At 35.2% G+C, this 12,498-nt stretch overlaps 1 protein-coding gene across 1 annotated transcript in view; it reads left to right on the forward strand.

Moving 5' to 3' along the window:
• The first annotated feature begins 219 nt into the window (after positions 1-219).
• LOC129242673 (uncharacterized) overlaps positions 220-12,498 on the forward strand; it is a 34,689-nt gene continuing 22,410 nt past the window's right edge. The window contains exons 1-5 of the mRNA XM_054879459.1: positions 220-488; positions 10,324-10,594; positions 10,658-10,746; positions 10,812-11,500; positions 11,786-11,947. Of these exons, the coding sequence (XP_054735434.1) occupies positions 10,567-10,594; positions 10,658-10,746; positions 10,812-11,500; positions 11,786-11,947 (968 nt within the window). The 5' untranslated portion in view covers positions 220-488; positions 10,324-10,566. The remainder of the gene's footprint in view (positions 489-10,323; positions 10,595-10,657; positions 10,747-10,811; positions 11,501-11,785; positions 11,948-12,498) is intronic.

A 12,498-nucleotide genomic window follows, 5' to 3' on the forward strand; every position in this document is an offset into this window, starting at 1 on the left:
GTAATGTGAAAAAAATAGAAAATTTTGTGAAGTGAAAATTTACAAAATATTACAAGTGAAAAGATTAAACAATTAAACGCCTTAAAATATTGCTGATGGCGGTATATATAAAGTCAATGGATATGTAAAAACAAAACGAAAAGAGTAAATTAAGAAAAATTAAAGCGGATTAAAGAATTTTAATCGGAGCGAAGGAGCGCAACGCACGCAACCACACGTACACAAACAAACGAACGCATGTAAAGATGGAAGTAAAAAATTTTCACAATCTTTCTACTTGATTTATTGACCAAGAAGAAACAGAAAAGAACAGATATATAAAATGTAGGAGCGGAAAAGACGATAATTGAAGTGAATAAAGAGATAATAAATGTATTTTTGTCGTTGGATTACAATCGAAAATAAAAATTCAAATAAAAACAAAAATATATAAATAAAATAATAAGAGGCAGTGGTGCAACAATAACTTGCACGAAGTGATGGTGGAGGTATGCACAGAAATTCTATCGTAATTAGTTTTGTATTGGAAAAGTGTTTAAAGTAGTAAGACAAATTGTAAAGCCTATTGCAAAAAAATGTAGCATAGCATATTTATATTGAATCTATATATGTATGTATATGGGCAGATTGGGTGCGCTTCATATACTATAGTTGGCGGCAGTGAATAGGTGTAGCATATCCGTGCATTTAAGTAAGTTGCCCGTTTTGCGCACTTTCATGCTCCCAATGGCCCCCTTCGTGCGCTAGTTACTCGCGTTCACGATTCTGCTCCACTTATATGTATGTGCTTGTAAATGTACATTCATTCATATAGCCATGCGTGTCTTCGGCAAATAAATTCTGATTGCGCGGGTTTTCCGATTCATCGGGACACGCGCACCATAACTTGAGTGCTTGCTAATAAATGGAACCCTGTGTATATTGTGTGCTGTACGAAGAATTTTAATAGACTTCCGCTCTAGTCCCACACTATGCCGCAATAAGGAACTATCAAGAAAAATGGGCGCTTAAGAAAAATTTCACTTATCGTTTTTTACGGCATAACCGCCTTACAGCAATACCGTGATACCATCAGGGAAACGGAAAAGCATATAGATGATGGCGCAGGTGGTGCTAGTTACTTTCCTCGCACATATTGTTTTATGGTGCCTTACCAAAAAACACACTACCGCTTGACCGCTCTGCTTTTTGGTTTCGTTATTTTTGCTATGTTGAAAGTTAGTTGGTGAAGAATAGCACAGCTGATGTGTGTCATTACCGTATTTGCATTTCAATTGTTCTCGCTTTTGCTGCAGCGCAAAACAACAAATTTTTCCGACTCGGTTGGCGCTATTGCACCGCTTTTTCAAAATTAAATCAAAACAATCCAAAACTTACAAAATCGCTACTGCGCTGCCAGCGGTGCCAACGACGTCGAAGCTGACAATGACGTAAAGAAGCTGACGTCGGTGTCTGCGTCGTAGTCGGCGAAAGTTGAATGGCGGTTCTTTCTACTCGTGTTTTGTTTTGATTTCCAGTTGTTTTATTTTGGTGCTGCCTATAATTTTTGGGTGAGTAAACTATCGAGGTGTTTGACTTGATGTGCGCGCCAAAGTGTTTACACTTAGGTATGTATGTGTATGTATGTGCACACATGTTTTCATGCCATTTACATGCACATGCATAGTGCATGGTTGATTAGAGCATAGGAATCGCCCAATTCCGCCTGAAAAATTCGCTTCTGCAATGCAGAAAGTGTTTGGCGTTAAAATGAATTAGAAACGGTCAGAAAGTTGTGCTAAGTACAATTCGCTGCAAATTAATCACCGGCTATGTATTGAACCGTGGTTACTTAATTTTTAACTGTCTAAATTTCATTTATTTACAATTTTTAGCAAGCAACACATTCATGCACACATGTGTGCATACACAAATTCAAACTTATAAAGAAGTAACAACGAAATATTTTGCATTTTTTTTTGCCTCCATTATGTTATGACTTCGTTACAATATGCATTTCCTCCGATAGATTGTCCTACATGTGTTTTTTGACAATAGCGACAACCTTTTTTTGATATATGCAGTTTTAGTGTGTTATTTTTCTTTTGCTATTTCTCCTTCCTTTGAAAATTACTTTTAATTTTCGTTTGCCCATTGTTGGGAGAAATGAGAAATTCATGTGTGCAACTCTTACATGAGGGAGCGGCATTAATCGGAAAGTAATTGAGTTTTTTCCCGACAGGGAATTTAATTGTATTTTTTCACAGCTAACTTCACACTTAAGTCGCATTGTCATTATATGTTTTGACAGCTGATATAGCCAGGCTTGTGTGCGAATAAGTTCAAATGATTTTACGTAGTAGTTTTTGGTCGGTATCCTTTTAAATATGGAGAGCAATTAACAGCATTTTAGTCGTAATTCATTTTTTTACTAGAGAAAGGATAAAACTGGTGTTCAAGCCAGAAAGAAATTAACCAGTGCCAGTGCCAGAACTGGTTTGCAAAATTTCGATCCGGCAATTTTGATGTTGAAGGTGCATAGTGTCCTGGAAGGCCGGTTAAAGGTGATAAAGACGTGATAAAGACATTAGTTGATGCAAACTCTCGAACACGTGAGATCGGGGAGAGGTTAAATTTATCGAATTTAACTGTTTATGACCACCTGAAAGGCCTGGTTTAACCTTGAAGCTCGATATATCCAGAAAAAAACGAAATTACTATCCGAACAACCCAATATTACTTGAAAACAAACTTTGCAGAAATTTCAATTTTCTCAATTGCTTGCTTGCCTTGTTGTGTTCAGTTCAAAGATAAATTTGATCATGGTGATTTTTTATATTCCCAGTAACGCATTTTTTTATAATTCCTTATTTAAAATATATACGGTTGACCACAAAATAATAAAAGTGGCGGCAAGAAAAATATCCCTACATAAATGCATACCGTTTTTGGAACGCCACTTATAGGCGCCGCACCATAGCAATGCGGTAGTTATATTGAATCAGGATTATTTGTTTTCTGCGATATTTGTTATTGCTTTGAACAAAGTAACTCTTATTAACGCTTTTTAGTCAAAATAACTTTTTACTTATAAATATGTAATTACACAGCATTCGAAAAGTAAATAAGCTATTAGCAATTTTAATACACTACTGTTAATTTTGTATTGATATTTTGGTCATTTGGTGGGTAGAGGAAAGAACCCTACATATAAAAAGCTAGCAATGATAAAAAGGCTAAGAAAACAAGAAAAACTTACAATTAAATTCATGATTTCATACGACGTTCGGCTCAGATGGTCGTAAATGCCTTAATTTATAAAAATAAGCATGGCCCTCGCAGCCGAAAGCACAAAACATCTGCTCGAGACGATCAAAATATAATAGTTTGCGGGTCCGATGAAAGCAAAATCGAATTGTTTGGTAGAAAAGGCTTTAGAAAGTAGTTTTAGCGCCCACTTAATACGGAATATAATCCCAGAACCACCACAAAAATGGTCAAACATGATGCGCTAGGCACAATTTATTTGATTGAATGCATTTTGGATCAAAGAGTATATGTACATATGTGAAAATAATATATTAGACGAGGTAAAGTTACCACTTGCCACTGAAATGTGTATATCAACAGGATAATTAACCCAATCACACCAATAAAGTCGCAAAAGAATAGTTTAGGGTCAACGGGGTTGAGGTTATGCGTTAGCCTACTCAGCTTCCCTACATAAATTCCAATTTGGAAAGTAATCCCATTAAAACGTTGTAATGCAAAGAAGTAATGCAGTACTGAAAAACCGAGGGTATTCAACGAAGTATCAGTGTTTTTTTTTTCGTTTTGCATAGCTTTGAAGGCATTTTATGCTAACACTTAAAAATAATATTTTATTATATATATAAATTACTCTTCTTTTTATGTGGAACTAATTTTTAATTTTTTTACTTAAATTGAAATTTGCATTTTGGTTCACGTTTGATTTAAATGTGTGAACTGCGTAAAGTTAAATACAACTTATGTGATTTATTTTGTGGCACTTTTTTTTTAAGAATCATTCCTTAAATGAAAATTTTTACATTGAATATATTTCATGTGGTATTCCTATTATTTTGTGCATAACTGTAAGTGTGGCTTACAGAAAAAACATTGCTGCAGGAAGAGAAGTGATATTTCCACAAATTTTTTGATGAATTATACAAAGCAAATATTCTGCATATCTGTAGTAGGCCGGAACGCATTTCAGCTTCAAAAGCATTAACATCTTGACCATATAACATATTTTTTATTAAAAAAAAAAAAAATGAACAGATACATAGTTAAAAAATAGGGAAATATTATAATAACTTTAAAATTTGAAGCAGACTTCCTTAGGAATATATATCAAAACGGCGCTTCAGTGCTACTTGAGGAGTGCTAGACTGGCACTTCAACCATTTCACCTCCCTTTAATTTGTTGAATTTTTATTCTCAACTATAAAAGTTCTCAGAGGCAGATGTAACATGTTTCCTAGTAGGAATTTGCATTCCTTTCACTGGAGAAAGCGTTATATTTTTTTCTTTATGCTGTTGTTATAACAGCCTAAACATTCCCCATAAATACTGGGGAATGCTGTTGGAGTGACAGGGTCGTTCCGGTAATGTAGAACCGACTTTGTTCTCTCGATTATTGCTTGCAAGTTGTGCGTTTCCGTTCAAAATATATTTGCGAATGCAAATGCAGTGCTCTCATACAAAATAGACTACATAAAATTGATACAAATTGTACCCATTTGCTTGTTTGTATTTGTTGACATAATAGTCCCTTACAAGGGAGTAGTATTAGATTGTTAATCACACCTTATTTGACTTATCTTGGCTACGTTTAAGGCGAATTTATTGAAGGTGGTATTGGTAAATCAACTGATTTGCTTTTTTTCTTTTGCCCTGGAAGTAAGCATAAAATGAAGTGATGGAAAGCCGTTCACACTATCGTCGTATGCTTCTGGCGCTTCAAAAGAATGTCGGCTTTTCAACGCAGTTTATCCTTTAATTTTTATTTTCTTCTGTCGTGCTATTCCAATGTTCAAAACGTTGTTGTTTATCCCTTTAATGAGTGTGCCTTGGTTACGCTAATGCCACAAGGAGAACATAACTTTATGTCTAATACGAGTATACCCATCTTGTTTTTCACAGTTTTATTTTTGTTGCTACATATAATTTAATTTGTCTTGACTACTTATGCTTACATTTTCATCCTACTATCTACCTTCCTTCTTTGTAATTTGATGCTAATTCCAAAAATCGTATGTATCACCTCACACACTTTGGTCATGTGTGCTTGGATGGCAGTTGCGTATATTCAGGGACAATTTTGGTAAACTTTTTTTACGCTGCTCTCCTGGCTTTAACTTTTCAAAGAATTTTAATTAAGTGCGTGATCAAATTAGTATCCACATTTTTTAAATAAACCGATTACATGTTTTGTTGTTGTTGTTGTTTTTAACAACATTACATGTTTTGTCATTATTATTGACGTATTTTTCTTGAATTCCGCGTAGATATATTCATTAACAGCTGCTATTGTTGTATTTCGGTAACGGTAGTTACCATCGCGTGAAACATCTTCATAAACATACATTCGGTAAGTCGGGTATTATCCATCAGTGGAAGAGCTTCAGTTTGTTATATTATTATTTATTGCAAACTGCTAGAGAGTTGAGTGTACATAAGGAAACCCCCACAAGTCGGAATATTAACAAAATATTTAAATCATGCGTGATAAGAGCAAAAAAACTTTCAGATGAAGGCGTTCCTTCTTATCGGAACCTATTATCAACAACGATACGAATACGACTGGAATCAGGGAACAAAATAGAGCAAATCCCACATAGATATACAAAAATGGGCAACTGACGATAACAGAAATGTTTGCAAACAAAGCAAAATGTTTCCAATAAGAGGTGTTATTATGAAATTCAAAGGAAAATGTTATTTCTAATATAAATCGGGTGTGATTTCATTACAAAGAGGAAGGTATGCTATTAATAGTGGAAAGTAACATCAGGCAAATGACCACCACGACCACGCGTACAGGACAATATCCTTTTCATGAAATCTTCCATAACACGAATTCCATCTGTGAGGTCTTGAATCGACCCTGGGCTGTTGGTGGCCTCAAAGAAAAAAGTCACAAGGTGTTAAATCACAAGATCTCGGTGGCCAATTGTGATCACCTCTTCGAGAGATAACACCGTCCGGAAACGTTTCCCGTAAAAGATCAATGGTTTTGTTGTTTGTGTGGCACGTAGCGCCGTCTTGTTGAAGATAAACGTTGTCCAGATCAATACCATCCTATTCCGGCTATAAAAAATCGATGATGCTCTCGATAGCGCTATGTAACACCTGTTATTTTAAAACCCTTTAGCTAAAGAAAATTCGTTGAATGACAAAATATTGGATGTAATGAGGGGTTGCGATGAAATCTCCGCTGAAACTTATAGACTTCAGTGGAATGCCAATTCGAATGAAGGTGTTTCACTTTGTATATGCAATTGGGGAATATGTAAACTCATGGTAGATATTTACTTTTATTATATACCAAATTTATTAAGCTGAGTAAAAGCGGCAGATACTACTTCAATGCGAGGCTAACAATATTAAATATCAAATGACTTAAGTGCTAAAATATCAAATGACGTTGTGCTAAATAAGATGCAAACTTCAAGCAACGCACTAACGGACAAAAAGAAGAAAAGTCGCTTATTTCGGACATGTAACAAGGAGAAATCGAAGGTTAGGTTAGGTAGTGATGGTTGTCCAGAGAGTGGTTGCCCACTTGGACGAAAGAGTTTGGTGCATCCTTTGTGATACCATTGCAAGAGGGGGGAAAAGAGGTGAAGGAAAAGGACGATATGACGAAAGGGAAACGGGTTGGGAGGGTTGAGTGTTTGTGGACTATGAACGGTGTTTGGTCTGCGGTTGTGTTAACCTCTCTATGCCTCTGTTGAAGTTAATCAGATTTTTGTTATCAAGACCCGCTATATCAGCAGGCGCAAAAAAGAAGTGAGAACCAAGATGCTGAGATGATTCCACCTCACCCTCCATACAGCTGACGCAAAAAGGACTCGAAGTGATTCAGAGTCTCACGGCATGTATAATACTCCCCGTGAGGATGCCCACGAAATTTGAGAGTGGAGATTTCGTCATCTTCAGAATATCCCGCGAACGCCTCCTATCCAAACGTGACCAGAAGCACTAGGCGAACCTACACGTTCGTGTACTTACCCAGCGCTCGCTGAGTTCGTGCAAAGCCCATCCTTCCAGGAGTAGAGCGCAGGTTGTCAAGGGGATCCCGGTCCTCTCCTTTCGCGGGCACACCGCCACACAGGCCTCCCTTGTCTGGCCAGCTCGTCGGCTTCGCAATTTCCAGCAATGTCACTGTGACCAGGTACCCAAATTATTTTTATATCGAAGAATTCTGATGCAATCGAGAGAGAGACCAGGCATTCCCTGACCAGTTTCGAGTGCACCATAATAGAGCCTAGGGCCCTAATTGCCGCCGGGCTATCGGAGTAAATATTTAGAAATCGAAGGTTCCTCAAAACGACCTGTGCAAATACTGCGAGGACGAAGATGAGGAAGTATCGAGCAGGCATTTGCTGTGCAGTTGTCCCGGCCTAGTCAGAAGTCGACTCGCTCTTCTAGGCTCTCCAACAATTGACAATCTTTCAGTACTCTCGGACCTGAAAATCGAATATCTCATAAAATTCTCGAAACGCAATAATATCTTGGAACAAAATCTATAGTCAAAAGCTCGGTTAGGTGGGGAAATCATATAATATAATGAGCTCTAGGGCAACACAATGGACCCAACTTGCGGTCTATGTGGCACTCCGATGCGGGGTCACCCTTAAACCAACCAACCAACCAACCAGAAATCGAAGGACTAAATACAAAAGAAAGTTAAAATAAAAAATAAATGATTACAAAAAAAATATGAATAATAAAAAAAAAACTAGAAATAAAAAATAAAATAAATATTAAAAAAAAGTAAATAATGAAAAAAAAATAATAAAAAAAAATTATAAAAAACAAAATAATATAAAACCAAATAAAAAAAAAATAATAAAAAAATAAATAAATAAATAAAATGAAACACAAAATATAAATAAAATGAAAAATTAAAAGAGAAAATAAATTAAAAAACTAAATATATAAAAAAAATTAAAAAAAGACAAAGAAAAAAAAAATAAATAAAAAGAAAGAAAAAAATAAAAGTTGTTTATTTCGGACATGTAACAAGGCGCAATACATACTTATTTTACAACAGCGATTCAAGGATAAATCGAAATACGAAAAGGAAAAAAAAATTATAGAACAATGAATAAATAGTTAAAAAAAATTAATAAAAAAAGTATATAAAAAAAATAAAAAAAATAAGAAGAACACTAAATAAATAATATAAACAAATAAATAAAAAGAAAAAAAATGAATAAAATAGGTAAATAAGTAAAAATAAATAAATAAAGTTAAATATGTAAAAAAAATAAAAAATAAATAAAATAAAATAAAAAATACAAGGAATTAACTAAATAAAAAAATAAATAAAAGAAAAAATAAATAAAAAAAGTAAAGTACAATAAGTAAAAAAAAATAAATAAATAGGAAAAAAAAAAATTAAAAAAAATTAAAGGAAATTAAATAAATATTAAAAAAATTAAATAAATGAAAAAATTAATAATAAAAAAAAATAAATAAATAAAAATAAAAAAAAAAAACATTTCTATGCAGTCGTGAAGGTCTAGCATGAATACGGATGAATGAAGGAGTATTACTTTTTCAACCGCTCGCTCGACAATCGGCCCAACTTCTGCCATTTCAGCAACATTAGCCAATATTTAATAATATAATCGCCAAGTTATGCCGTTACAACATTTTTTTTCATGCATCCATCCATGTTTGAGTAACTTTGGATCATCTCGTCTACGATATTTTTCGTACAATATAGTCATATGCGTCCATTTTTTCATCTCCTTAGCGCGATTTTAAGCTGTTCCAGCAGCGTTTCCTAGACGAAAATTTAGTGCGTCAAAATAAATTGTACATCACACATTGATCAGTTTCGGGAATTTTTTAAATTTATTTTTAATTCTTCAATTGTTTTTTTTATTAAAATGTGTATAATGAAAAATCACATAACACAAAGTTGTAAACTTTGTACAAAATTTATAAAAATTTCATCGAAATTACAATTTTTGTCGTTAAAAAAAAGTCTGGTATGCACATTCAATTTGTACTAAATACTTGGGGCAAATACGTGCATCTCATTGAAAACTTAGTAAAACACGCCCAAATTTAGTTCACGTATACTTTCTTACTTACTTAATTGTCCATAACAACCCGTTACCGGGTTACAGCCTGCCGAATAATGTCTCGCCAGGTGTCTCTGCTTTCCGTACACCTTTTCCAGTTTCTTGAGCCAAGAGAAGCCAAGTCACCTTTAATTTGGCTCATCTACCGGACACGAGGACGACCTCTTCGCTGTCGAACGCCAATTACCGTCTAAAATATCTTCTTCGCCGTAGCAATTCCTTCCATACGGACGACATGATCCAGCCCCCTCATCGGTGTAGGGTTACTCGTTTGACTATGCGAATATCTCTGTAAAGCTCCGTGCTGTATGCACGTGGTTCATTCGAATGCGGTAACTGTTGCCTACGCGAGTAGGACCAAAAATCTTGCGATTTTTTTACTGTCTCGGCAGAAGAGCAAAACTGTACCGAAGATATCACAGGACTTTTCAGCGAACCCGATACATGTTGGGGTACATAATTGTATAATAATTGAAACCACATCCTTCTACGTCCCAAATCGTGTGTATGTGTTTATGTATATACTAGTTTGACGCGTGATCTGTCAAAAGAACCCTATTGGGAAAAATACGTCCAATCTGAGCACTCTTTTTATAAGCTTATTTTTATGCGAAGTTTATAATTTTATTCAACATAAATGAGTCAACTGCACTGGAACTTATTGACAAGTTTTGGCAATTTATTTGTTTCATATTTAATTCGGCGATTTTATTATGAAAACATGGTTCATTCTCCTCCAAAAACATACTTATGCATTTAAATTTAGCTGTTATGGTAACTATGCTGACCCCATGCTGAAAAACCATCCTGAGACTGCTTCGACATTTTTCTTCCAACTAAACATTTTTTTAGGCTAGGTTAGGTTGTAGCGGATGTTCACTATGGAACTCCCCCAGGCTCATAGTTCATTGTGATGACGCAAATATATACACTATTTACATAAAATTATGTGGTATTGAAAAATGATGCAATTTGCAAAGTGATTACCTTTTCCTTGCAGGTGTCACAAATACATAATTTGTTTGTTAAGATTTTTCTAATGAGCAACATAATGCCTTGACCATTTTCATTTATGGATGCTATTTTCCGAAAGCAGATAATATTTAATAAGCAACCGAAGCAATAATTGTAGCAACCGTTTGATAAATACGAAAACTAAAACAAACAGATAAACTCGTTGCAAAGGAAGGAAACTCAAGGAATTGTTAATTAATTGTTAAAAAAAGCGTGAAAGTACATATAAATGGTTTCTACTTTCATCGGGCTATTGGGTGAGTGTTTGTCTGTCCTATCTGCCAACCATCGAAATATTATTGTCTTTTTCTGCTTTACAGACATTCAATCATGGTGGGAGATACCGTGTATATCTCATTTTTGTTCATTGTTTAGTTCGGCCTTTGACCTACCCGACATCGATATCGAGGTATGTAGCCTAATTAAAACACACACCTGTGTATGAGTTCTCTTGTAATTTTTATCCTTTTGCAGGATCTTGAGTCGGCGCTCCTATCGGATGGTACTGATGAAGATCAAATCGCACTTTTACCGGAGTTAATTGTTCGCCTACTAAAGGGTTGCGATGCACTCAAATCGGTAGCAAAAGAAATAACGCACAGCAATTATCAAATGTTCTTGCGGCGTTTTCTACGCCAACAGTGTCGCATTCACAATACCGAAAATCACTTTGATACGGACATTGACTTTCAATCGCTGCCGGTGCGCAAACGTTTGCAAATACTACATGACTTATGTCATTTTCGGCTGGATTCCTGTGATGTACAAGTCATACTGAGCAATTTGGAAGCGGATAGTTTGCGTGTCGAGCCGCTGGGTTACGACTCGAAAAATTCTGGCTATTGGTATTTCTATGGCACGCGACTATATCGAGAAGACAAGCCAACATCGTCAGTAAGTGGTCACAGTGCTGGTTCTGGTGGTAGTAGTGGTGGTGGTAACAAATCGTCGGCTACAGCAGTAAACGGCGAAGTTGGCGAATATGCTGATGGTGCCGTATGGCAAGTGATTTGTTTTACCGAAGAGGATTGGCAGAATTTGGCTAGCAAGTTTAAATCTTCAACGAATGCTAAAGAACGTGAATTGTATCAGATATTGGACGAAAATTTTCTACCCAAGTTACCACAACTTTTCCGCGAGCGTGAGCGACTGCGACGAAGAAAGTGAGTATAAATAGTTTTGTCTTTTAAAGGGGCGGAATTTTCTTAAATAAGCTATACATTTTGCCTTTTTTGGACTGGCTTAATGATTACATTTTTATATCTATCCATGTGCGTTGAGTCGAAAACAGTTTATTTCTTCATATTAAAATAATTGCATATTTCTTTGTGAAGTTATTTATAAAAAAACCAAACCTATTGAAATTATAATATATCTATAAATAAGAGGCATTTGCATTATTTTATACGAATAATATTAATAAAAAATTGTTGTTTATTTTTTCACAGATTGCTACAAGTACGAAATTCTACACGACTACGTAACATCGTCGAGCTAAAGGCGCGCCAAGAGCAGGAAAGATTACTACGCGAACGTCAACGTTATCAATTTGAGCCGCCAACCAATCTGAAAGCTCAGCAATTGTCCGTACAGAGCAGAGCAAGAAGACGGTTAGCAAGAGAACTTGCCCATACTTCTATCACTACTAGAGACAGCTACAATTGAAAGAAAAAACAAAGAAAACGAAAACGACAACAAACCTATAAAATACCAACAAAAAAAAAAAACTACAAAAAAAAAATAAATACACCATGACACGTAGAGAACTGTAATGAAATGGAAACGCATATCAATTGCTCACTTCCCATTAAAATACACCGAACAGAAAATAGCAAAAAAAGAACAGAAGAAAACAGAGGCGCTGAAGATTAACATACATACGCATGCGAAATCAAACATTGATCTGTGAAAGCACATAAACATATACCATATAAACATACATTTGTCACACACATACTTTACTTTCACGCGTCCATTGCCCAAAAATGCTACATCTAGACATAGTACAATTTAATACCATTACCACTATGCCACATGCGAATACAAACATACCCAACTAAAATTTGTTTTCTTCAACACAACGGCTTGTTTAATTTTATGTACGCTCATCATTTTTTGTGCTTGCACATTTTTTACACTTTTGCTGTGATCTAAGTCTATT

This window comes from Anastrepha obliqua, chromosome 3, assembly GCF_027943255.1.
Source record: "Anastrepha obliqua isolate idAnaObli1 chromosome 3, idAnaObli1_1.0, whole genome shotgun sequence".
NCBI lineage: Eukaryota > Metazoa > Arthropoda > Insecta > Diptera > Tephritidae > Anastrepha > Anastrepha obliqua.